Below are 27,909 nucleotides of genomic sequence, written 5' to 3' on the forward strand. Positions count from 1 at the left end.
ACTCAACATGTGTCTCAGGGTTCCCAGGTTCAGAATGGAGTTACTTTGCTCTATTATGCAGGCCATGGAGCAAGGTGATTACATGACCTCCTTGAACATTCAGGACACATACTTACATGTACCCATCCGGGAGGATCATCAGAGTTTTCTCTGGTTCGCCATTCTGAGGGACCACTTCCAATTTCGGGCTTTGCCTTTTGGACTATCGAGTGTTCACGAAAGTCATGGCTGTGATGGCGGCCGCCCTTCGCCAACGAGGAGTCCGCATCCTACCATACCTAGACGACCTTGTCCTGCTAGCCATGTCTCCGGACATTCTTCAGGAACCCCTCCAACTCACCATGGACTTATTGCAGTCACACGGCTGGCTGATCAATTGGCGGAAGTCCAGCCTGACTCCGTCTCAGGAAATGATCCTTCTGTGTGCTCTCCTGGACTCCAGAGTTCACTACCCAGGGACAAACTGACGTCCCTTCAGTCCCAAATCAGACTTTTTCTTCAACAACGAAAAGCCTCGATACATTTTTGCATGCGGGTTCTGGGCAAACTGTTCTCAACCTTCGATATGGTGGAGTATGCACAGTTCCATTCCTGTCCACTTCAATGGGAAATCCTGCAGCGGTAGAACCGATCCCACTGGCTTCTCAAATCCCAGACTTTAGTTCTGTCCAGAAAGGTCCGTCCTTCTCTTCTGTCGTCCATTTCTGATCCAGGATTGGGTCCTTCTAACCACAGACGCAAGCCTTTGTGGCTGGGGACCTGTCACCGGCAGTCATTCTTTTCAGGGCAGGTGGACAGTTTAGGAGACCAACCTAGCAATCTTATATTTTGGAGCTTTGAGCGGTATACCGCACACTTTGTCAAGCGAAACCCTTCCTTCAACACAAAGCTGTGAAGGTGCAGTCAGACAAAGGCGGTCACCTACATAAACCATCAAGGCGGTACCAAGAGTCGAGGAGCAATGAAAGAAGTCAGTCTCATCCTTCGTTGGGCGGAACGCTACCTTCCATCGCTGGGGTCATCCAGACATAGACTTCATGGCTTCCCGGCACAACAGCAAGCTTCCACGCTATGGATGCCGATCCAGGGATCCGGGAGCTTTCTTGTTGGAAGCACTAGCGGTACAGTGGACATTTCCACTTGTATACTTCTTTCCTCCGATAGCACTTACCACGGGTGCTTCGCAAATTAAAGCAAGAGGGCGTCTCCGCCATTCTCATAGCTCCAGATTGGCCACAGAGAACCTGGTAGGCAGACCTTCTAAGTTTATACATCGTGCCCCCGTGGCGCCTCCCTCTCTGGCTGGATCTTTTCTCTCAGGGACTGTGTCTTCATCCTGACCTCGGCCCGGCTGGCTTTCATGGGGTGGCTATTGAAACCTCGATCCTAAAAACCAAGGGTTTTTCAGATTCTGATATCCGGACCATGCTCCGTGCTCGCAAACCTCCTTCAGTGAGGATCTACTATTGTGTATGGCGGACATACTTTGGGTGGTGTCTGCCCGCGGTCGGGATCCTCTGGTGTTTCGTCTTTCTAGACTATTGTCTTTCTTGCCGACAGGTTTGGATCTGGGCCTTCAACTTGCTTCCTTGAAGGTTCAGGTGTCTGCTCTCTGTATTATATCAGTGCAGAATAGCTTGTCTGCCAGCTGTTCAGACTTTTCTACAAGGGGTCCCTCCACATTCAGCAACCTTTTGTTCCCCCGGTAACTCCATGGGATCTTTCTTTGGTTTTAAGAGTTCTACAAACAACCCCCTTTGAACCATTGGATTCTATTGATCTGCTTTTGCTGACGTGGAAACAATTTTTCTTCTGGCTATTGCGTCAGCCCGCAGGGTTTCAAACTTTATTGCATTGTCTCACTGTGCACCTTTCCTGGTGTTCCATTCTGACGGGGCAGTTCTCCGCACACGTCTAGACTATCTGCCAAAGGTATTATCAAGCTTCCATATCAACCAGGAGATAGTTGTCCCTTTCCTTTTCAACATCAGGTTGTTCTGACTCGACGATGGACGTTGTCCGGGTTCTTCGCACTTATGTTGATCGGACCAAAGATCTTTGGAATCAGACTCTTTCTTCATTATGACTTCAACAAGTGTTGCTGGCCAGCTTCAAAACAAACTCTGGCTCGTTGGTTGTGCCTTACCATTTGCCTATCTTTTGGAAAAGAAGCCGGTTCCGCCTTCGGTGAAGGCTCATTCCACTAGATCTGCGGGGGCTTCATGGGTGGCTCTTCGTGGTGCCTCTGCTGAGCAGCTTTGTAGGGCTGCCACTTGGTCCTCTGCCAACACTTTCATAAAATTTTACAGCTTTGACACCTTTGCCTCTGCTGATGCGGCTTTTGGGCGTCGGGTTCTTAGCGCAGCACCGGAACGTTCTCTACCTTAAATGGACAGCTTTGGGATGTCCCACAGTCCCAGTGTCCCTCACTGGATGAATGAAAAGAGGGGATTTTTGTTTTACCAAGAGTCCATGGGGGACATTGGGAGTCCACCCTCTCGCACCTGGCTGGCTGGAGGTTTTGTGCTTCCGGCATCTGGTTCCTAGACAGGTGGTGTGCCTGATTCTGTGTGTATGTTGACTTCTCCGTTCCTGTTCCTTGGAGATTTTAAGAATAACTGGCTTCAGGCGGGGTGTAGGGGAGGAGAATCATGTGCTGCTGTGGCAAAAGAAGTTAACTCCTTGGTGCACAGGCACCTGCATCTTACCCTACACCCACAGTCCCAGTATCTCCCATGGACTCAGAAAAAAAGATTTTACAGGTAAGACAAAAATCCCCTTTTTAAGCGACAAAAGGTTGTTTTACCAGAGTTTCCTCACTCTGACCAGCTATCTGATCACATGAGTGAAGCTTGGAATATGCCCAATAAAAGGTTTTAAATTCCAAAACGGTTCAGTTCCTTTTACCCGCTTCCAGCTACTGATTGTACTAAATGCGAAGTTACCCCAATGGTGGATTCTCCTGTTACACGTCTCGTTAAGAATGCCTCCTTGCCCATTCATACTGCAACCTCCTTGAAGGAGACCTCAGATAGAAGTATAGATGCTTGTTGTAAATCTATATACTCTTACAGGAGCTATTACTGCTAGGGCTACGGCCTGGGTGGCAAAAGCCATTGTTGGGCAGAGGCCCTAGAAGAGACTTTTCCCCCTGATGCTTTTAGGGAACAGCTGTCCTACATATCTCACATTAGCGATGCAGGCTCCTACTTAGGTGAAGCAGCTATGGATAATCCTGGCCTCCAGGATATCTGCCACTTTGGTAGTGGCCCACCGTATTCTTTGGCTACGTTCCTGGAAAGCAGATTCTGAATCAAAACTGGCTCTAGAGTCTCTGCCTTATGCAGGAGACATCCTATTTGGTCCAGAATTGGATAGCATTGTGACTACTTTGGTGACTAACAAGACGGTGTTCCTGCCCTCTGCATATAATACAAATATCATCCTTTTGGTCTTTTCGCCATCGAGGCAAAGCCAAGGGTCAGTCCTTTCCATGGCAACAGATATCAGCCAAGGCCTCCAAGCCTAGGGCCAAACAAGCCTGGGCTACTAGACGTCCACCTGCCAAGTCTGAGAACTAGCCTGCAGCCTGACGGGGCGAGCCTCTCCCAGGGTGGGAGGCTGACTTCTTCAATTCGCCCAAGTTTGACATCAAACCACGTCAGATGCCTGGGTAAGAGAAGTGGTCGCCCACGGATTCGCCCTCTCCTTCCTGAGGCAACCCCCCCAACAGTTCTTTTGCACAGGACCTCCATCGGCGTCAACCAAGGCCCTGCAGCTCCAAAAAGTCATTCAGTCCTTACTGAATTCAGGAGTAATAATTCGGGCCCCCTTCTCACTACGGGGCAAGGGCTATTATTCTACCCTTTTCTTAGTTCAGAAGCCCAATGGGTCTCATCGGCCTATCCTCAACCTCAGATCTCTGAACAAGTTTGTCGGGGTGCCCAGGTTTCGTATGGAAACCCTCTGTTTTATTATTCTAGCTATGGAGCCTGGAGATTTTATGGTATCTCTAGACATTCAGGGCGTTTACCTACATGTACCTATAGTGCCTTCTCATCAACAATATCTTCGGTTTGCTACATTACCAATTCCAAGCTCTGCCGCTTGGCCTCTCAGTGGCCCCTCGGATCTTTACCAATATCATGGCAGTTATGCCGGCCTCTCTTCGTCGTCAAGGGATCTGACTGCTCCCGTACTTAGATGAGCTCTTGTTGTTGGCAAGCTCCCCAGAGACTCTTCATGACCATCTGCAGTTAACAATTGCCTTTCTGCAAATGCACAGTTGGCTGATCAACTGGAAAAAGCCTTCCCTGACACCCTCTCAAAGGATGGTACATTTGGGAGCCCTCCTGGACTCTTGAGTTCAGAGAATCTTCCTAACGGTGGACAAGTTTTCACAGACTACGCAGACTGCTTCACTGCTTGACTGCTTCACAATCGCAGTGTGTCGATTCACTCTGCAATGCGGGCTTTGGGATCAATGGGCGTCCACCTTCGAAATGGTGGAGTTCGCCCATTTTCAGTCCAGACCCCTCCAACACCTGATCCTCTCCAGGTGGAACGGGCTACCCCATCTGCTCAAATCCCAGGCGATGAGCCTACCCCCAGAGGTTCGCCTGTCCCTAGCCTGGTGGCTACAGACTTCCCATTTGAACCAGGGAGTTCTTTTGGATACCGGACTGGGCTCTCCTCACCACAGACGCAAGCTTCCGAGGGTGGGGCGCAGTAACCGGCCAGCACTCCTTCCAGGGCCGATGGTCTCCAGTCAAGGCAGTGTTGCTAATCAACATCCTGGAACTTCAAACTATCTACAGAGCTCTCACTCTGGCTCAGAATGTTCTGAAAAACAGGCCAGTACAAGTACAGTACGACAATGCCATGGCTATGGCCTACCTCATTCACCAAGGGGGCACTCGAAATCAGTTTAGCAATGACAGAAGTGTCCCGCATTCACACTTGGGTCGAATGTAATCTCCCAGCCATCTCCACAGTGTTTGTCCTGGGGATTCTCAATTGGGAGGCAGATTTCCTCAACAACGTGCATGCAGGAAAATGGTCTCTACATCCAGAAGTCTTTCAGCTTCTAGTAGACAAATAAGGTCTTCCGGAGGTGGATCTCATGGCCTCCAGACACAACAACAAACTTCCAATTTATGGAGCCAGAACAAAGGACCTTGACATGACCTTCGCAAATGCATTGTTGGTGAAATGGAACTTCCATTTAGCGCATCTCTTCCCTCCAATATCCCTGCTTCCTCAAGTGCTTCAAAAGTTCAGACAGGGGGGAGGCACAGTCATGTTAATAGCTCAGGCCTGGTCCAGACGTCATTGGTACTCCGATCTTCAAAGGCTCTCCATAGACATTCCTCTCCAGCTTCCTCTACGAGTAGACCTGTTGTCTCATGGTCCATGTCTACATCCAGACCTAGCCAGTCTGTCTTGGCTCTTGAGACACCCCTCCTAACTGCTAAAGGTTTTTCCAGCTCTGTGGTCCAGACCATGCTAAAAGCACGTAAACCAGCGTAAGCCAGGATTTACCACAGAATTCGGCATACATATTTCCAATGGTTTGCAAACTATGACCCTCAGGTGTTTAAGGTTTCTAGAATTCTTGCCTTTCTTCATGCTGGATTGGATTTAGGCCTCTGCCTTGCATCTCTGAAAGTGCAGGTCTCTGCTTTGTCTATCTGGTTTCAGTGCAGAATTGCTCCTATACCGGATGTTCACACCTTCATGCAGGGTGTGGCTCCATGGGATTTGTCAGTGGTGCTCCAAGCACTTCAGGAACCTCCGTTCGAACCCTTGGATTCAGTGGATGTCAAATGGCTCATTGCGAAGACTGTTTATTCTGGCTATAGCATCTGCCCGTAGGGTATCTGATTTAGGTGGGCTTTCATGTCGCTCTCCCTTTTTGATATTTCATCAGGACAGGGCTGTTCTTCGAACACGCCCAGGCTTCTTTCCCAAAGTGGTTTCTAGCTTCCACCTGAATGACAAAATGTGGTTCCGGCCTTTAATCCACCAGACCTCTCTGCAGGTGAGGCCTACTTGGATGTGGTCCATGCTGTAAAGATCTGTGTGGACCCTATTGCTTCCGTCCGGAAATCGGACTCCCTCTTTGTCCTATATGGATTCCACAAGACGGGATGGCCAGCTAACCTACAGACTCTGGCCAGATGGATTCGCATGACTATCTCACAGGCTTACACGCAGACGGGCCTTCCTGTGCTGACTACAGTCTCTGCTCATTCTACTCGCGCTTTGCGTCCCTCGTGGGCAGCCCGGCGTGGCGTCTCAGCTGAACAGCTATGCAAGGCGGCCACCTGGTCTTCTGTCCACTCCTTTCTTAGGTTTTATGCCTTTGATACATTTGCCTCTCAGGATGCTTCCTTTGGGTTTAGGGTTTTCCTATCCGCTCAGGTGCGTTCCCGCCCTTGAACAACTGCTTTTGGACATCCCTAATGTCTCCCAGTGGAGCCCTATGGACCCTGAAGAAGAAAAGGAGAGTTATGGTAAAACTTACCTTGGTTAACTCTTTCTTCGAAGTCCATAGGGTACACAGAGCAGGGTTTTCTTCTCCTGGTCACTTGTTTCCTTCTCTGTGTGAGAGTGTGATTCCTCCGTGTACCAATCTTCCTTCCCTCCTATCCTGCTCCTGCCTTGGGCTTGTTAACAAAACTGAAGTGCCCTCAGACTGTGGGTGGTGGTATAAGGGGAAGGACTGGAGCATCCTGGGATTGAAAAGCTTTGCTGTTCGTGTCCGGTCCTCCAGGTCCCACCTACACTCCACTGTCTCCCTGTGGACCCTATGGACTCAATTCTCCTTTTATCACCTAGCAAGTCCCAGGAACTGGCTCTTCAGTTTTTATTTTTATGTTTTCAGCATTATAGCTGATTTTTAATTATTTCAAAGTGGACCCTCCTGGCCGTTTGCAAAGCTTTTTGTACCAATTGATGAACTGCTTGTAGGTGCTGATAATGGGCTGTTTTATTTGAGTCCATCTTTAAGAAATCTGACACAAACTGTCACACAGTAGACTATTGTATCTGTCTATGAGCAGGTAAAGCAGGTACAGTCTTCTGTTCTCTATGGAAGTGGCCTTCTGGAGGAAAAACTGGTCAGTACTGCCTCAGGTAGTGGCCGTGGTCCATTACTGTTGCCATCATCAGGATGACACTATGGGAAAGTCTTATATTGTTGCCAGACAACGGCAAGCAGGGCTTGTTCAGCACATCCAGTTTCAGGAAGCGGATTAGGTGATGGTATGGCACGCTTAACTCAAAAGACTGTACTTGATATATGGAGTGCTATTTTCTTAAATGGTAGCCAAGTTAGTGCTGGGTCTAGGAGGTCGGGGACAGAGGAAAGTCTGCCTGTTACAGCAAGAACTTCTGCTGTTTCTCTTCACTATCTCTAGTTGCAGAGAAATTATGGAGATTTGTAATTTTACGTGGGTTGCTATCCTGCTCTTATTGTATACACTAGAACGACCGGCAATCTTGCAGATGGTCAGCACGATTACCCTGACCATGGAAAATTGTCAGTTCACACGTGCAGCACGGCCAATCACACGATATCGTATGCGACCCTTGGAATCGCTCAATCAGGCATACTCACTGTGCGATATTCCCTATTTCTACTTCAGGGTCCATAGGGGGTCCACAGGGTTGACCTTGGGGTTATAGCTGGAACAGGATCCATGGGCACCACACAGTTAAGCTTTTAGCTCCCAGGATGCACTTGGGTCCTCCTCTATACCCCGCCCCCGAGCCACAGGCACCTCAGTGTAAGCTGGTGCCCGGCCGGAGTCGGTCACCGCGCAGGGGGGCTGCAGGAGCAGCCCCCAGAAGCTTTTTATTTTAAGTTAGATTTTATTTATTTTTAATCTCTTTTTACTACAGATGGCAGCGAAGGGCTGTCTGTACAGACGCCCACGCTGCCGCTCTGATCCCCGACTGGCGCCGCGACGCCAGTACTGATCTGGGGATCGCGGCGGGAGGGCAGAGTCCGTACTAGCCGGACTCTGTCTACCTCCCAGGACTGCTGCCGGAGTCGCCGGGGATTCAGGTAAGCCGCGCGTCGCTGGCTAGCGGCGGCGCGCGGAATGTCTTAAATGCAGTCCTTTAGCCTCCGGTCCGGGGGACAGACCGGAGGCTGCTGGCAGTGGCGGCGGGCCCCCCCCATAACCCGTGGGACCACTAGACCACCAGGGATAAAGGGGCAAGCGGGAAGCCAGCATCCCTGGGGTTATGGCCAGCCAGGGGAGGAAGCCTTCCCTGTTCAGCGGCTCCTCCCCTCAGCTCAGCGCGCCTTTCAGCACGCAGTCTGGCGTCGCTGAGCTGCATCTACTCGGCCACTCCTCCTCTGAGGTGTCCAGTGGCCATTTTCCCAGTGGCAGCGCAGATCTCAGGGAGCACGCGGACCGGTCCCCCTGTGTACCTCTCCCCTGATTAAGGACAGCGTACACAGCACTATAGCCCTCCCAGACACTGAATCTGGGCAGGTTGATTGTAGTGGAAAGGTGCAGTGAGTATATCTTCCTGCATGGTATGTGACTTTTGCTAGTGCTGCCTGTCTGTGCTTATTTTCCACTTACTGTCAGCTTATACCTATCCCTTTACTTCTCCTACAAGCCCTACAGGTGTGTGGGGGAGGGGCGTTTCTACTGACCTCACTTATATAGATCACGTATTTGTGAGGTCCGTCACATACAGTTGTGTGCTACTCAGTGCCATATTGTGGGCTGTTGTTCAGCACACCGGTGAGTGCGTTTTACTTCTACCCTGGTGCCAGATATATAATACATTCTGTCATGTCAGACGAGGAGGTTGAGCACTCAGTGGCTCCGGTGTTGGCCTCCTGCGGACGCTGTTCTGCAGGAGTAGATAGGGAGGATTTGTCACAGGATGGCCTGTGTAGTCGATGCCAGGTGGCTCCTGGCCCATCCAGACCTTCTCTGGCGCAGGAACCACCGTGGGCGATGTTTTCTCAAGTGCTGGTGTCTATTGCGGACCGTCTGTCGGTCCCGACTGCTCTCCCTACTAGGGCGGTGCCCCAGCCGACCATCCCCCATTCCCCAGGTGTCCTGCAGTTATTGCGGAGTCCTCCTGGGTCTCAATCAGTAGGTCCCTATGCGGGGTTGCCTATGTATATACAGGCTTCCCCTGTGCCGCAGCAGCCTGTGGTACCTTTTCAGGCCCCTATGGCGACGCCTCCACCATGGGTGGATGTGCTCTCCAACTCCTTGCAAAATTTGGCGGCCGCTTCCTCGGCTTTTCAGTCAATGTTGCAGACTGACATGCCTTCTAGGATTTCTAAACGCCCACTCATGACACGGGCTGCTCAGGTATCGGACTCAGAGGGTTCCTCAGATGATGGGGAGGTCCCTGATGACACTGACTCGGACGCCTCGGTCCAGGAAATGGATACCAAGTCGTCCATTAATGTGCGAGCACTAGTTAGGGCGGTGCGAGCTGTTCTTCTTATAGAGGATGAGGCACCGGTTCCTAAGTCGAAGTTTCCTAGTTTCAAAAAAACTAAGGTGGCTTCTGCGGTGTTTCCCCTGTCGGATCAGTTGACGGATCATATGGCGGTAGCTTGGCAGGCGCCCAGTAAGAGATTCCTTCCTCAGAAGCGGTTGGCTTCTAATTACCCCTTCCCTGAGGCACATTGTAAAAAATGGGAAACTCCACCGGCGGTGGATTCCCATGTCACCCGTTTAACTCGGGGCGCCACCTTACCATTACCGTCTCTATCCTCGCTGAAGGATCCCACGGACAGGAAAGTTGAGACTTGCTTAAAGTCTATTTACTCCCTCTCCGGGGCGGTGGCCTGACCGTCCATGGCCATCTCCTGGGTGGCCAAGGCCATTGAGGGGTGGGCCAATGCATTGGAAGATACCTTCCCAGACGACGCTCCGGATGTCCAGCGGGCGTTGTTGGGACAAATGAGGGACGCTGCTTCTTACATTGGTGAAGCTTCTTTAGATGCTAGTCTGCTGACCTCGCGGGTATCGGCTGCAGCGGTGTCTGGCCGCCGATCCTTGTGGTTGCGGTCCTGGAGAGCGGACTCTGATTCAAAGAAGGGTCTGGAGGCCTTACCTTTCAATGGTGAATTAATATTTGGTCCGGACTTGGACAAAATAGTGGACACCCTAGCTAAATCCAAGTCGGCCTTCCTCCCTTCGGCGGCACTGCCTGCTAAGGTTCGGAGTTCAGCTTTTCGTTCCTTTCGGGTTCAGGGTAAGGCGAAAGGTCAGTCCTTCCCGAGACAGTCTGCGAGTAAGACTGCCTCTAAACCCAAGAAGCAAGCCTGGAGTGCTCGGCGCCCTTCTTCCAAGCAGGAAGATAAACCTGCGGCCTGATGGGACGGGCCTCCCTCTGGGGGACCTCAGAGTGGGAGGCCGACTTCTTCTATTTGCCCAGTGCTGGCACAATACCACCACGGATGCCTGGGTTCGAGAAGTGGTCTCCCAGGGGTACGCCCTGTCTTTTCGGCACAGACCACCCCACCAGTTTTTCTGCACAAGTCCTTCTCAGGACAAGACCAAGGCGTTACAGGTTCAGGAGGCTATAGAGTCCTTGCTGAAAGCAGGGGTCATTGTTCCCGTTCCTCTATCACAACGAGGGACGGGGTATTATTCGTCTCTGTTTCTGGTGCAGAAACCCAATGGTTCTCATCGCCCTATCCTCAACTTGAAGTCTCTGAACAGATTCCTCAGAGTTCCCAAGTTCAGGATGGAAACGTTACGTTCCATCATTCTGGCGATGGAACCGGGGGATTACATGGTGTCCCTGGACATCCAGGACGCCTACCTCCATGTTCCGATAGCATCTTCACACCAGCGGTATCTGAGGTTCGCTATCCTTCAACACCACTATCAGTTCCGGGCGCTACCCTTTGGTCTCTCCACGGCACCGAGGGTGTTCACGAAGATTATGGCGGTCATGGCCGCACATCTTCGGAACCAGAATGTACGGCTGCTGCCGTATCTGGACGACCTCCTGTTGCTGGCGAGCTCCCCGGAGGTACTGCTTCAACATCTCCACCTGACGATCGCTTGCCTGCAAGCACACGGGTGGTTGATAAATTGGAAAAAGTCCTCCCTGATTCCATCTCAGCGGATGGTTCATTTGGGAGCCCTGCTGGATTCGCGTCAGCAAAGGATCTTCCTGACTCCAGAGAAGGTCGCCTCCCTACAGCTGCGGATACACAGTTGCCTGAGCCGTTGCCGCCTGTCGGTCCATTCGGCTATGAGAGTTCTGGGGTCCATGGTGTCGACATTCGACATGGTGGAATTTGCCCAGTTTCATTCCCGGCCCCTGCAGGGGCTGATTCTATCAGAATGGAACGGGTTACCTCACCGGATCCGCTCTCAGGTGCTGGTGTTGTCTCCGGACGTTCGGCAATCTTTGGCTTGGTGGCTTCAGACAGCTCATCTGGTCGAGGGGCGCCCATTTTGGATCCCGGACTGGGTCCTGCTCACGACGGATGCCAGTCTCCGGGGTTGGGGGGCAGTGACCGGCTCTTTGTCGCTTCAGGGTCGTTGGTCAGCGGAAGAAGCACTTCTCCCCATCAACATCCTGGAACTGCGGGCAGTATACAGGGCCCTGCAGTCGTCCGGCCCCGCTCTTCACGGAAGGGCGGTACAGGTGCAGTCCGACAACGCCACCACGGTGGCGTATATCAACCACCAAGGCGGAACTCGCAGTCAGGCAGCGATGTCGGAGGTGTCTCGTATCCTGACTTGGGCGGAGGGTCACATTCCGGCGATCTCGGTGGTCTTCATCCCCGGAGTCCTCAATTGGGAGGCGGACTTCCTCAGCCGTCACGACGTGCATCCCGGGGAATGGTCGCTTCACCCAGAGGTGTTTCAGCTACTCGTGGACAGGTGGGGACTGCCGGAGCTGGACTTGATGGCCTCCCGTCACAATCACAAGTTGCCCGTTTACGGGTCAAGGACAAGAGACGCAGGCGCAAGTCTGGTGGACGCGCTGTTGGTGAAATGGACGTTTCACCTGGCGTATCTGTTTCCTCCGCTATCCCTGCTTCCTCGGGTTCTGCGGAAATTCAAGCAGGACGGCGGCATGCTCGTGCTGGTAGCTCCGGCGTGGCCCAGACGTCCTTGGTACTCCGATCTCAGGAGCCTCTCCATCGACGCTCCGTACCTTCTTCCTCAGCGTCGGGACCTGTTGTCTCAGGGGCCCTGCCTTTACCCGGATCTGGGTCGGCTGTCTTTGACGGCGTGGCTCTTGAGACAGCCGTCTTGAGGTCTCGGGGCTTCTCCAGTTCGGTTATTGGTACCATGCTCCGGGCACGCAAGCCTGCTTCAGCACGGATTTATCACAGAGTGTGGCACACTTACTTTCAGTGGTGTGAGTCCAGACATTATGACTCTCAGGTGTTCCGAGTTTCTAGGATCTTGGAATTTCTTCAGTCAGGATTGGATCTCGGCTTACGCCTTGCATCTCTGAAGGTTCATGTGTCCGCCTTGTCCGTGTGGTTTCAACGGCGGATTGCAATACTACCAGACGTTCACACCTTTTTCCAGGGTGTTCTCAGGATCCAGCCTCCCTTTGTGCCTCCTGTGGCTCCTTGGGACTTGGCGGTGGTGCTACGGGTCCTGCAGGGTCCTCCGTTTGAGCCTCTTGAGGCGGTGGAGCTCAAGTGGCTGACATTTAAGACGGTTTTTCTCCTGGCAATTGCTTCGGCCAGGAGGGTGTCTGAATTGGGGGCGCTTTCCTGTCGCCCTCCTTTCCTGATTTTTCACCAGGACAGAGCGGTGCTCCGCACTCGTCCTGAGTTTTTGCCCAAAGTGGTCTCGAAGTTCCACATTAATCAGGAACTTGTTGTGCCAGCTTTTCAGTCCCCTGGTCTTTCAGCTGGTGAGACTTCCTTAGATGTGGTCCGGGCGCTTAGAATTTATGTAGACCGGACGGCTTCGGTTAGGAAGTCTGATTCCTTGTTTATCCTCTTTGGTTTTCACAAGAGGGGTTGGCCTGCCAACAAACAAACGTTAGCCCGTTGGCTTCGTTCCGTTATTTGTGAGGCTTATGCACAAGAGGGTTTACCTGTGCCAGCCTCTGTTAAGGCTCATTCCACTCGTTCTGTGGGTCCCTCTTGGGCTGCTAGACGTGGCGCTTCTGCTGTTCAGCTGTGTAAGGCGGCCACTTGGTCTTCTATTCAAACGTTTTTGAGGTTCTATGCGTTTGACACCTTCGCCTCTCAGGATGCTTCCTTTGGGCGCCGGGTGCTCCTTTCAGCACAGGAGCGTCCCCGCCCTTAGTTGAACTGCTTTGGGACATCCCCAAGGTCAACCCTGTGGACCCCCTATGGACCCTGAAGTAGAAAACAAGAGATATGGTAAGAACTTACCTTTGTTATCTCTGTTTCTACGAAGTCCATAGGGTCCACAGGGCGCCCGCCCTGACGCACCTGGCTTCAAATGGGCTGTGTGGCTGGTCACCGGTTTTCCGTCTCCTATTGCTGTGAGTATGGTTTCTTGTGTGTTCCAGTCTTCCTTCTCTCTGTTCCATATTCTCCTCCAGCCTAGGCTGCTTACCAACTGAGGTGCCTGTGGCTCGGGGGTGGGGTATAGAGGAGGACCCAAGTGCATCCTGGGAGCTAAAAGCTTAACTGTGTGGTGGATCCTGTTCCAGCTATAACCCCAAGGTCAACCCTGTGGACCCTATGGACTTCGTAGAAACAGAGATAACAAAGGTAAGTTCTTACCATATCTCTTGTTTTGTCATTCCAATTTGCCTGGAAACGACAAATCGCTCGATATTGTGCAAATCTGTACCTGGCCTTAGTCTTTCTTGAAGTCTCACTTTCTTTTTTTGTGTGCTACATTTATTCCCTTTTCTCCTTTTTTTCTGTCATAGCCGATAAAGTGAGTAGCTTCAGAGCGAATTCTGGTAGGGAGACATAAGTTTTTTATTTTTTACCATTTTAAATTGTCACGCAAACTTATCTAGCAGAAATTCTGGGATGGGCAACCTATGCGTCTGAGACTGAGTGCCAGCTGATAGGTAGTGCCAGATGATCTGGTAGAAACAAACTGGGTTAAGTCATTAGTCCAGTCTTATTGAAGAGCCCATTTAGATAACAGCAGGTCCTAAGGTAGTTATCAGGGCTGTGTAGTCAGTAAGCCAAACCTTTGATTCCAACTTCCCTATTTTACTAAGGTTTGGCTTACCAACTCTGCAGCAAAGATGTTGCTATTTCCATGTGCAGGGTTTCTATCCTGGCAGGTATCAGATACAGAGTTTTCCTATCAGGATGAAGGTAAATGATTCAGATCTTTGATTCCTTGGACATGGATGGAAAAAAGCCTTCTATTCCAGACTAGTAATTATTGTAGGGGAATAGGAAACTGTCTTATTTATTTTGTTTCATATTTTCAGCTGTATGGGTTTATTTTGTGAGGCGTGAACCAAACCAACAAGAACTTCCAGATTTTACGCCGACTGCAGACCCATTATCTTCTCCATAGTGAGGATACTGAAAACCTGCAGTATCCTGCTTAGTGCACTTTGGGCCTGATTCAGAGATGTACGGTAACCCAATGTGCAGAAAGGTTCCTGCGAGCTTGCTCGCAGACCCCCCTTAACAGCGACATAGCGGGTACACACTGTCCGATGTGCCCGATATGTATCGGCTAGTGTGTACCCGGCTTAAAAGACCGTTTTAGCAAATGAATAAAAGATGATGGGATGTGGAAGGTACATATATCCTGGGGTGGGAAGAAAGATTTCCTACGTCTTCAGTTAGTCTATTTACTTATTTTTTTGCAGGTGCAATTGGTTAAAGGCTTTAAAAATTCAGATCCTGGCCATGTTGGTCGTTTTTACAGAATAAGCTGGCACTATGCTGGAAGTACAAATCTTGCAGGGAATGATGCATGTACAACCTCCATTTATTCCTTTTATTTCTCCTGGGACACTAATCTTGGTATCGACAATCATACAACATCCTCCTATTGAACCAAGTGTGAAGTAGACATTTCTTAGATGCTTTATTTAATCTAGTTCTATAGCGAGAAGAGAGTCTGGAACTAGGGGCCCTGTCTTGCAGATCTCAATATATCATTTTTCATGAAGACTGTAATGTTCTTCAGACAAACCCTCTCTTCAGCATGTGTAGTGTCAGATGTTAAATCGGGATATTGTCAGTATGACTTTAAACTGTTGTTGTGTGGAAGATAAAGGATCCCTTCTCTTGGTGGATGATGTCAGTGCTCTAGATTTCACAAAACAGATGACCTTTTGGTCCTTTATGAACTACACAGGAAAGATTTACTTGTGTCAAAACAGACTATTGCTAGGTTGATTGCTAGAACCTAGAAATATTTCAGCAGACTTACATTGGTGCAGAGAAACCTGTTCCTGTAATGGCACATTTGATTAAATAGCTGTTCAGCAGGGGCCTTAACCTGTTTTGCGTAGTTACCTGATCCTGTGCCCATATGTTTACTAGTTTTATTAGGTTTAATGTTTACAAGTCCAAGGTTGTAAGTTGGGGATAGAGAGCTTTGTGCACAGCAATCTCAGACCATACCTTACTGTAAAACTAACTTTGAGACATCCCCATGGTTCCAGTGTCCTCCAATTAAATGAATGCGAAAACATATTTTTTTTAGAGTTCAGTCTTTGTGTCATATTTTGTAACGTGTCCATACTCCTGGCTTAGCCTCTATACCTTCATGGTGCCCAGTGGATTCAAAGAAATGGTTTTAATGTACACATAAAAACCTTGTTTTACCAATGACAACCCTGCTTCTTTTTTAATCTGATTGAAATTTAAGGAGATTATACCACTTGCTTTTAGGTTCTTGGAACAGGGAATTTGTCGTTACGGAGCGCAGTGCACATCCGCGCACTCACAGGAGGAGCTGGAGGAGTGGCAGAAGCGATATGCCTCGCGCCTCATCCGTCTCAAGCAACAGAAAGAAAATACACAGTGTTCAGGCAGCTACATGGAATCACTGATTGAAAAATGGATGAATTCTTTATCACCGGAGAAAGTGGTATGTTATAAGACATGCATGACAGCAATGTTGTACTGTGCAGACGATGCTACATACCCTGTAGATTCTCCTCTCCGTTTAAACACTTTCAACAGACTATTAATTTTGCACTCAGGTTTATAGGATGGAAAATTAGTTTCACAAACTCAGAGGACATTTATCCACCACATTCCAGATTGAATTTCAGAAAACACATTACCTGAAAACGGCAGAAGTCACAGTGCCTCATGTGAAGAATGTGTTCTCATGTACAGATGTGCCCACGTACATCTAGCCTCATTGCTCACTAAACATCCCGTCTAGTTGCGCCATGTGTCACGCTTGTTATTTGCAAAGTAATGCGAATAGGACACACCAGCAGCTTATGCTGAATAATACTGTGGCTGTATCTGCATACGAAATGCTACGGTATAATGTCACAGCTGCTGACACTGTAACGTAGCATTTCACATGCAGATACATCGGCAGTCGCGCTCAGAATATAGACATGCCGCATATCATTTTATTCAGCATAAACTGCGTGTGCATCCTATTTGCATCGCTTTGCAAATACGATGCATTTTAAGGGAAAAAGTTGCATGAAAAAGACGCTCTGCGCTACCGAGTCACACTGCGCTTACGCGTTGTGTAATGCGACTTGTAGCGCACGGAGGGTAGATGTATGTGGACACCTCCTGTAGATAACACATTTTAATTTGTTGTCCAGAAGGCTAATCTAGTGTTTAGAGTAGTTCTGATAGTCCTGTGAAAATAGGACAATCCACTATTTAACACATTAAAATACACAATAGGCAGTACTAAATGTAGTATGTGTACTGAGGGAAATGTGCTACTTTTCAGGATGGTTAGAATAACCAAAAAACTGGTGTGTTATGTATGATGTGTATGGAAGCGGAAAACAAGTTATAAGCCACAGTGACTGATATTGGTAATGTAGTATTTATTACGTTTTGCTGGTGGTCTCTACAGCAGCGCATAGTACTTGGCTTATGAGGGTAGTTCCAGAGAAATCTGTTGTTGCGGTCTTCAGCCTGGTATGCCTAGTGGCTATAAATATTCCGTTTTGGCCAGAAGTTTCCATTTTAAAGTACACAGTTGTTTGAATAGAACTGCCACATACTGAAAATAATTATCCAATTAATGAGGAGTAAAACTGTATGGATGCGGAAGGTGGTAGTTTTATGAGTAAGTAACAGTTTGTTATGAAGCTTCAGGTGACCGTATGCAAAACTGTAATCTACCTTGGGAATGTGAGTCAATAGTACAAGTCAAGATTGCTACCTTGGCTTTATTTTATTGTTAACAATAACAGAAGATTATTGGATTTGTATCTAATTGCCAATCACATTGTTTGGTTCACTCAGTACAGTGTGAATCTGATTTTAGATGGTCACAAAGTTTTCTTTTTTGTTTGTTTTTTTTGTTTTTTTTACACGGGATATCAATGTGTTGAATTATTTTTAAGGAGCAATTTATTAAAAGTTTTTCTTTTTCTGCCTCTCCTAGCTCAGTGAATGTGTGGAAGGTATACGTGTGGAGTACAGTCCTGATCTTTCAGTGATCGTTTCCACCAAAAAATCTCAGCAGACATGGACATTTCTCCTCTCGTGTAAGGTAAGGTGATGTGGTACTGTTACCGAGCGCTCATTTAAAGCATTGCTTTAACAGAGGAAGCATAAGCAACTATTGATGGAAAATGAACAATAAATTCACTTTTGTGTCATGCAGAACCATCAAATGTTTAACAAGCGCAGGCAAACTCTTTTCTCCAGAAACACAGACCTATATTTTTCATTGACTGAAATGTGGAAAGTGATCCATAAAACCACCTTGACCTGTACATCGCCGTTACATTGTCTGTTAATTACAGAAAGGATCAGTTATAATGACCTTTTCACTTGTTGTCTGTCTCTTCCCCCTCATATGCATACAGGAGGCTGATGTAGTTATGTTGGCAAAGTGAGCCTAAAGGGTGGAAAAATGGTGCATTTCCACAGTTATGGCGAGCTGTACACATCCTCCGCACATGCAGGAGTTAGTGGCAGAATTGCACAAGCCTGCATAGACACATGTCGGCACTTATTGTCTGAGCATTTGTAGGGTGATTTCATGCAGGATTAACTACACCATGCCTGTCCAAACTATGGCTCTCCAGCTGTGTGAAACTGCAAGTCCCAGCAGGCTTTACTTGGTGATAAATGGGAGGGTATGCTGAGACTTGTAGACTCACAACAGCTGGAGAGCCACAGGTTAGTCAGTCCTGCACTACACAAAGTAACGCGCGTCCCCTCTCCATCAGCCTCAGTGCCAGCAGCCACCTCTCATTTTACACTGTTAGAATGTCTGCTGAATGTGTCTCTTCCCTCTCACTTAGAATGCTCCTTGTGTAGTTTTCTTTTTTTTTGACATTGATAAGTATTTTATGTTTGTCAGTTGTAAATACATAGTTTAAGAAAATGAAATGTGAAAAATACCATAGCTGGGGGACCTCTGCATTTAGTTCTGTTTAGCTTCCTTCGTAGCAGGGAAAATAGAATAGAAAACATTAGCAAATGAGCAAAAATAGGTGCATTGAAGGTTGTTTGCAGAGGTCCTTACTTTATACAAATGCCAAGGCTCTGTTAAGTACTTCATATGGTGGGGGTCCCTGTTGGGGAACTTACCGTTCTTTAGAAAGGAGTGTATTCAATAAGCCATTTATTGTATGTGTTGCAGCCTGCAAGAACACTTCAACGTGTTGCATTGTTGTATGATGCACACAGACCTCATTTCAGTATCGTGGCAATATCTGCTGGAGATGGCAACACTCAAGTTTCCCAGGAAGTGCCGGAGAGTTGTCAGGAGTGGGTCGGCGAGAACATGACTCAGAACGGCATTGACCATTGCTTGTACTCAGTAGTCATCACGTTTACCACTGAAATATTTGGGACGTTCCGCCAGACTGTAGTGTTTGACTTTGGAGTGGAGCCTGTGCTTATGCAGAGAATCATGGTGGACGCTGCTTCAACTGAAGGTACAATAAATGTAAAGCTGATAATTTTCGACAGGAGTGCAGTCACCTAATAGTGGCATATAGTGGACTACAGATGCTTCCTTACACATCTTTGCTACAGTCGCGAAAAAAGCCCCTCTCGGCACGCCAGGTCTTGTGAGAAACTGCTAGCACCGTCTTTATTGTATGCATCTAAGTTGCAATGTGATGCAACTAGGTAGCACCAGCAAACTCTGCTGATTTATTTGATATGCAACACTTTTATATATGTGTGTGACTGACTGAGTTTCTGAATCTGTATACGAAGTGCTACAATGTACTGGCCGCAGCTTTTCGGCAAAATAAGACGCCCTGACACTAGCAGAGTTGTACGGGACCTGACGGCTTACTCGCACCAGGCAAGTCTGGCTGCTTGATGTATTAAGGCTATATATGTGAGGACACATCTGTATGTATATGTTGCTGGGTAGGCATACTTTTCAATGTAATATTATAATTTTTTGTAGCTGGACAGATTACATTTTCCTTTTCCACATAGTTTCAGACTGATTAAGAGTAGACTTCTAGGCTTCCAGTATTGGCAACAGATTGCCTTCTGTTTCAATGGCAATCTGCAGGTTTCTACCTCATGCTATTACTAGCCTAATTCAGTACCACCAGTGTTTATACCCACTGAAACCGACAATGCCAATGCAGTAGTTACCAATTTTAAATTTAGGATCATGATGCATGCAATTGCTGTGCCATAATTCCAACTACTGACAGCCTTGTTTGGGGCTCATTGGTGTAAGAGGTAGAGATTTCTTCCCTGCTTTGGAAGCACAAGAGATTAACTCTACACAAAACTGCAAATTAGTTTTGGGTGAAGTGCAATGTAAAGGAAAGTGTACTCATGCATTCGCCATTTTCATAGATCAGATCTGGGGGTCATATTGATCCCATACCATACTTCTCTTTCTCCCCAACATACGTTCAACTTGTGTAAATAGGAACCTCATGAAAAATGATTGCGAAAAATTCTTGCCATGTTAACGTAAATCCCCAAAGGTGCTGAATAGCCAACCCCAGCAGCTGTTAGAATGAGACTGCAGTGCAAAAACCAAATGGCTGCATTATGGGCAGTTGATCAAATAAACATTGTATAACCATGGGTGTAACAATATTTATTCATCAGATACACACTTAATACAAAGTGCACTCTGACTGCAGGCTAACATTAATATGTATCAGGTAATATACACTGATTTCAAATGGCTGGTATCCTTCTATCAACTACCTTGGCATTAAAGACTTCTGATTGTACCTTTTTCAAAACTCAGACATTGCTCTTTTTATTCCGCATGGAATTATTATAACCGCATGGATTTCTTTTCTCAAATACCGGAGCTAATAGTTTGCAAATAATTGTACTGTCGTGATCGTTCCACTGCAACAATGTTATCCACCACTTTCCAATTCAACATACTGGAGCTCAGATAGCCATACCTGTGGACCTGTGTGTTGCATGCTTGTGGGTTCGCCAGGAGTGAGCCACTGGACTTCCCAGTAGATTTAATTAAAAAAAATATATATATATAGCCATGTTTGATGAGGAAGTTGAGATCTCCGGGGCTCCCACTCTGTTCTCCTGCAGGCGCTGCGTCGCAGGGGTCAATAAGGAGGATTTATCACAGGATGGGCTGTATGTGAGGTGCCATCAGTTACCTGGTCCCTACAACCCCCCAACTATGGGACAGGACCCTCCTTGGGCGGTGTTTTCTCAGGTGCTGGCCTTCATCACGGATCGCCTCACGGTTCCAGCTTTTCTCCCTCATATGGGGTACCCCAACCAGCCATACTACCGTCGCAGGGTATACCGCAATTATTGCAGTCTTCCCCTGGGCCACAAACTGTTAGTCCATATACGAGGTTACCGATATATACAGTCTCCTCCGGTGACTCAGCAGTCTGTCACTCCCTTTCAGGGACTCCCTCAGGCGTGTCATCCACCTTGGGTGGATGTGTTCTTTAGTTCAGTCCAGAGTTTGGCGGTTTCATCTTCAGCCTTTGAAACTATGCTACGGAGTGACAAGCCTCAGAAGGCGTCTAAATGCTCTGTTATGTCATCCCAATCTACGCAACTGTCAGACTCGGATGCGTCCTCGGGTGATGGGGAATTGCCTGAGGACCCTGGCTCGGATTCCCCTGACCGGGAAGTAGAAGCTAAATCTTCTATTAATGTGCCAGCAATGGTAAGGGAGGTGCGATCCATTCTTGATATAGAGGATGACGCACTGGCCCCTGAATAAAAATACCTGAATTTCAAGCAGGCAAAAGCGACTTCAGCAGTTTTCCCTCTCTCTGACCAGCGGACTGATCTTATGGTGGAGGCCTGACAGTCGCCTAGAAAGAGGTTCCAGCCGCAGAAACATTTAGGCTCTAGTTATCCATTTCCTGCAGGTCATTGCAAAAAGTGGGAAATTCTGCATGTGGTGGATTCTCATGTTACTCGCTTAATCAAGAGAGCTACCTTGCCTATACCTTCCATTTCATCCCTAAAGGACCCCACGGACAGGAAAGTGGAGACTTGTTTGAAACAAATCTATTTTCTCTCTGGCTGTGGCCCATCCATACATGGCTATCTCCTGGGTGGCTAAAGTCATTGAGAGCTGGACCAATGTGCTGGAAGATACCTTTCCTGACGAAGCTCCTGAGGTTCAGAGAGCGGCTTTGGATGCCAGTCTTCTGACTTCCAGAGTCTCGGCCGCAGCTGTGTCTGCTCTCCCTTCAATGGGGAGATATTGTTTGGCCCAGACCTGGACAAAATTGTAGATATCCTGGCAAAATCTAAATAAGCTTTTCTACCATCGGCAGCTGCACCTTCTAAGACTAGGACCTCTGCTTTTCGGTCCTTTTGTTCTCAAGGGAAGTCCAAGGGTCGGTCCTCCCCGAGGCAGTCGGCAACCAAGGCCGCCCCTAAACCAAATAAGAAGGCTTGGAGTGCTAGACGCCCTACTTCCAAGCCGGAGGATAAACCTTCTGCCTGTTGGGACGGGCCTCCCTCTGGGGGATCCCAGAGTGGGAGGCAGACTTCTTCAATTTTCCCAGTGCTGGTGCAACACCACCACGGATGCTTGGCTACGAGTGGTGGTCTCACGGATATGCCCTCTCCTTTTGTCACAGACCTCCCCACCAGTTCTTCTGCACGAGTCGTCCTCTGGACGAGACCAAGGCCTTGCAGATTCAAGGAGCCATAGACTCCTTGCTGAAAGCAGGAGTCATTGTTCCCGTTCCACTTTCTCAACGCAGGACGGGTTACTACTCTGTTTCTGGTTCAGAAGCCCAATGGGTCTCATTAGCCTATCCTCAATCTGAAGTCGCTGAACAAGTTCCTCAGAGTGCCCAAATTCATGATGGAAACTTTGCGTTCCATCATTCTGGCTATGGAGCCTGGGGATTCATGGTCTCCCTGGACATCCAGGACGCCTACCTCCATGTTCCTATAGTGCCTTCACACCAGCGGTATCTGCGGTTTGCTATACGAGAACACCACTTCCAGTTTCAGGCTCTGCCATTTTGCCATGGCTGCCCATCTACAGAGCCAGGGTATACGGCTTCTCGACGACCTCCTATTGTTGGCAAGCTCCCTGGAGGTACTTCTACAACATCTACACCTGATGATTGCTTGTCTGCAAGCGTACGGGTGGCTGATTAATTGGAAAAAGTCCTCCCTGGTTCCATCACAAAGGATTGTTCATTTGGGAGCCATTCTGGATTCTCATCAGCAAAGGATCTTTCTGACCCCAGAAAAGATTTCCTCCCTACAACTGCGGGTGCGCAGTTGCCTGAAGAGTTGCCGGGTATCTGTTCACTCAGCAATGAGGGTTCTAGGGTCCATGGTGTCAGCATTCAACATGGTGGAGTATGCCCAGTTCCATTCCAGGCCCCTGCAGGTGCTGATTCTATCCAAATGGAACGGGTTACCACAACGGATCAGGACTCAGATGCTGGTGTTGTCTCTAGAGGTGCCCCTGTCTTTGGCTTGGTGGCTTCAGACATCTCATCTCACCAGGGGTCGCTCCTTTTGGATCCCAGACTGGGTTCTTCTCACAACAGATGTTAGTCTCCAGGGTTGGGGTGATGTGACAGGTCCACTTTCACTTCAGGGCCGTTAGACAGCAGAAGAAGCAATTCTCCCGATTAACATTCTGGAACTTCGGGCCGTGTACAAGGCCTTCCAGTTGTCAGGTTACGCACTTCAAGTAAAGGCCGTGCAGGTTCAGTCTGACAACGCCGCCACGGTGGCGTATATTAACCATCAAGGGGGCACTCGCAGTCGAGCAGCAATGACAGAGGTGTCACGCAACCTGTCTTGGGCGGAGTGCCACCTTCCAGCCATATCAGCAGTGTTCATTCCAGGAGTCCTCAATTGGGAGGCGGACTTACTCAGCTGTCACGACGTGCATCACGGGGAATGGTCGCTTCACCAAGAGGTGTTTCAACTACTCGTGGACAAGTGGGGACTGCTGGAGATGGTCCTCATGGCATCCCATCACAATCGCAATTTGCCAGTGTACGGGTCCAGAACAAGAGATGACGACGCAAACCTGGTGGATGCTCTGTGGGTGAGATGGACCTTCCAGTTGGCGTATCTATTACCTCCGATAACCCTGCTTCCTCGGGTTCTTCGGAAATTCAAACAGGATGGCTGCACGCTTCTGCTGGCGGCTCTGGCTTGGCCCAGACGTCCTTGGTACTTAGATCTTCGGAGTCTCTCCATCGATGCTCCCTTCCTTCTGTCTCAACCTCCGGACCTGTTGTCTCAGGATCCCTGCCTTTACTTGGAACTGGGTCGTCTGTCTTTGACGGTGTGGCTCTTGAGACATCCGTCTTAAGGTCCTGGGGTTTTTCTAGCTCTGTCGTCAGCACGATGCTGCAGGCCCGCAAACCTGCCTCTGCCAGGATTTACCACAGAGTGTGGCATACTTATTTTCAGTGGTGTGAAAAACTACGATCCTGAAGTTTTTCGTGTTTCTAGGATTGTCGTTCCTTCAGTCTGGTTTGGACCTAGACTTATGCCTAGCTTCTTTTGAAAGTTCATTTGTCTGCACTCTCTGTGTGGTTCCAGCGATGGATAGCTCCACTACCAGATGTCCACACCTTTTTCCAGGGTGTTCTCAGGATTCAGCCTCCCTTTGTTCCCCCAGTGGCTCCTTGGGATTTGGCGGTTGTGCTTCCCTCCAGGGTCTTCCATTCGAACCACTAGAGTCGGTTTAACTCAAGTGGTTGACTGTTAAGACTATTTTTCTCCTGGTGATTGCTTCGGCCAGGAGGGTGTCAGAATTGGGTGCGCTTTCCAGTTGTCCTCCCTTTCTGATATTTCCCCAGGACAGGCCGGTGCTTCGCACTCGTCCGGGTTTTCTTCCTAAGGTGGTTTCTAAATTCCACATTAATCAGGAAATTGTTGTGCCTGCCTTTCAGTCACCTGACCTCTCGGCTGGTGAGGCCTCCTTGGATGTGGTCTGGGCTCTCGAAATGTATGCAGACCGGACTAGTTCCATTCGGAAGTCGGATTCCTTATTTGTCCTCTTTAAATTTCGCAAGAGGGGTTGGCCTGCCAACAAACAAACTTTGGCTAGATTGCTTTGTTTGGCTATTTTTGAGGCCTATACACAGGAGGGCTTGCCTGTTCCAGCCTCTATTGAGGCTCATTCTACTCGATCTGTGGTGCCCTCGTGGGCAGCTAGCCGTGGCGCCTCGGCTGTTCAGCTGTGTAAGGCGGCCACGTGGTCTTCCATCCAGATCTTTCTGAGGTTCTATGCTTTTGACACCTTTGCCTCTCAGGATGCTTCCTTTTGGGCGCCAGATTCTCCTTTCAACACAGGAGCATCCCCGCCCTTAATTGGACTGCTTTGGGAAATCCCCAAGGTCAACCCTATGGATCCTGAAGAAGAAAATTAGATATGGTAAGAAGTTACCTTTGTTATCTCTCTTTCTTCAAGGTCCACAGGGCGCCCGCCCTGACGCACCTGGTTTCATATGGGCTGTGTTGCTGGTCACCGGTTTTCCGTCTCCCTTTCTGTGAGTATGGTTCTTGTGTGTTTGTCTTCCTTCTCTCTGTTTTTCCTCCTCCGGCCTTGGCTACTTACCAACTGAGGTGCCTGTGGCTCGGGGGTGGGGTATAGAGGAGGATGGACCCAGTGCATCCTGGGAGCTAAAGCTTTAACTGCGTGGTGCCCGTGGATCCAGATCCAGCTATATACCCCAAGGTCAACCCTATGGACTTCGAAGAAAGAGAGATAACAAAGGTAAGTTCTTACCATATCTCTCATTTTTAAGGTGTCTGAAATGCAAATTGTGGAAATAGGTGTCTCTCATTGCCAAACAACAATCATATAAAAGTCTCGCCCCATCAGAGCGTGGCTGAAAGTCTCTCCTAATCACATAAAGGTAGATGACCATCAGCATGAACATGCAGCTTATACCTCTGACATAACAAAATCTTCATAGAACTCAAAATAAGAATCCCTGCTCAGCCCAAAATGCTTCATACATGCTATGAAGTAATAGCAGAGATTTGAGCTGTATTTTGGTGGTATTCTTTGTCTGCGTCATTTTATGAAAACGGTGTGGAGTAAAACATTGACCTAAAGGGCTGCTTTGTAAATGGCAATCTCCTGTAAATTGGGGCTTATTAGCATGTAGTTACTCGCAATTTTGCTGTCATCATTCATAGAAATAAATAAAGCTTTACAGTAATATACAGAGATTTTTGCTGCGTTCCAGCCCCTGGACATTACTGTGGTGAAATTAATTGTTTAGCGTGTTAAGCATGTAGCTCATGCCTCCTGTCCCCTGCATTCTGCCAGCTGAACACACGAAGTTGTTACAGTAGGTTCATAGTTATGGATAATTTCAGTTCTGTTCTTATGGACGCCTCAGGGTGATGATGAAGTTCAGTGAGTTTCATTATTCTTTTTCCCATTCCTGGCTGACGAGTTAATCAGACCGAACTAAATGATGGGATGAGATTGTGACGCTTCACCTTTCTATTGACTTCTGTTCAAAGTATGCTGTGGAGAACTTTTTACTTTGGAACCTGGCATAGATGTTCAGTAATTCTGCAACTTTTTATAAATTAGATCTAATCTTATGTATGTTGTTTCTGAAATTGGCCACACAAATCGCTGTGTATGGCAGCATTCTGTAGGTTTGATGTTCACTAAAATGGTTAAGTTATTTGATAATCCAAAAACACCAGCCGTTCCGAACAGTCTTGACCAGAATTGATCCAATATTCCATGCTAGAATGTTTGATTGGTAGATTACTGCCAGTATATGTGTATATATACCCATATATTTCCTTTCTGCAGCTTGTATTTGTATTTTTTTAATTTACCGTTACTGTTGCGGCCATTACCTGGAGCAATCTTGATGGGTTGTCTGCTAACTGCAGTGGGTTGATAAAATGCCAGTCCCTGTACTTTACCTCCTCATGCTTCGGATGTGGGCCAGGTAGGGACATGCTGCTCCTGCGCTAACACTGCACCTGCAGGTGGGTGCAGCTGTGCAGAGGGAGCAACAAGGTGTGTATATCCTGTCTTCCAGTACTGGGAGCGGGATATTATCCAAGTTGCAGTCAGCCTTCCACACAGTGCAGAGGGGTTGGGGCCACTAGATGGGTTGAAGGGCACACCCCATGCGTGCACGCCTTTTGTTGATTCATTCATTCTGTCCTTTTGTGACTTGAATTTCGTGTTAAAGGCATCACAAACTGCTCCTTGTGAACGACTGGTATCAGTGAACATCAGGTTTGTCACACGGAAGACTGTCCATTTCCATAGTCAGGAGGGTTTGAAGTTCTGTGGGTTTGTTAGAGAACAGGATGGGGGATATAGGAGCGGGAGGAGCACGAACAGCTTCGTAGTAATTTAAACTGCCAAAGTCCTATTGAAGGCTCTATAATGGTCCAGTGTTCTTAATGGATTCAGCAAAAAAGATTGAATGCAGGTATAAAAAAATCATTAATCTATTTTTTATGTTAATTTATCAGCTCAATTGCATTGAAATTCAATCTATACAAAAGAGATACTAGAACATTAATAATTTAGGGACAGCGTGGTGTAAACTATATGCCATTTTATAGTAGTGCTTTTTCCTGAAGTTACCTTGGGACAGTTGAGAGATTGCTGTTTTCTTTACTATTATTTTGAAGACAAAGATCTGTCATGTATTTATTTTTAGCATTATGATAATGATTATTATGCCTCAAAAAGTAGATATGAAATGTCTAAATGCTCATATATCTATATATTTTTTTATTAAAGCACGAACGCCACATCATTTTTATGCACTTGTGTATTTGGATTAAGAAGAATAAAAAAACAAGTGCTGAGTTATTGCAAGTTCCAAAGTGAGACAGAATAGGAGAGAGAGTCCAGTTTAGATGAGACAGACCAGATAAAATGACTCATTACCACCTTCTTTTTGTCACATAGTTTGCAGACTACAAGCGATCTCTAGCACTGTATGAACAAGTACAGGTAGATGTATAAAGTCTTAAAACATTTCACCAGTATATACGGTATGATATTGTCTTTGTAGTGCAGCAATGGGTACTGAGGCGGTGTTAGTTCGAGATGATCTTAGCTTGATATGGCATATACACCATTAGCAATCTGAGGCTCTCCAAATGGGTTGGTACAGGAATGCGGCGCTCAGGATCCTGGCAGTCAGAATTCTGGCGCCGGCATTCCGACAAGGTTAGTATACAGACACCTGTCTGTAAGTATCCTAACCCTAGCCCTCCCCCTCACAGCCTAAACCTATCTTCCCGCCTCCCCTTAGTGCCTAACCCTAACCCTCCCCCAAGAGCTAACCCCACTACTTACTGTCGGGATGCCGGCA

General features: G+C 48.0%; 1 protein-coding gene across 8 annotated transcripts in view; it reads left to right on the forward strand.

Moving 5' to 3' along the window:
• The window catches only part of HELZ (helicase with zinc finger), a 173,908-nt gene that overhangs the window by 61,783 nt on the left and 84,216 nt on the right, over positions 1-27,909 (forward strand). For all 8 annotated transcript variants that reach the window (XM_088468535.1, XM_088468537.1, XM_088468538.1 and 5 more), the window contains 3 exons: positions 15,833-16,031; positions 17,538-17,645; positions 18,747-19,044. In XM_088468535.1, coding sequence (XP_088324661.1) covers positions 15,833-16,031; positions 17,538-17,645; positions 18,747-19,044 — 605 coding nt within the window. The remainder of the gene's footprint in view (positions 1-15,832; positions 16,032-17,537; positions 17,646-18,746; positions 19,045-27,909) is intronic.

Source organism: Taudactylus pleione, unplaced genomic scaffold (genome assembly GCF_031769625.1).
Source record: "Taudactylus pleione unplaced genomic scaffold, aTauple2 ptg000012l, whole genome shotgun sequence".
Classification (NCBI taxonomy): Eukaryota; Metazoa; Chordata; class Amphibia; order Anura; family Myobatrachidae; genus Taudactylus; species Taudactylus pleione.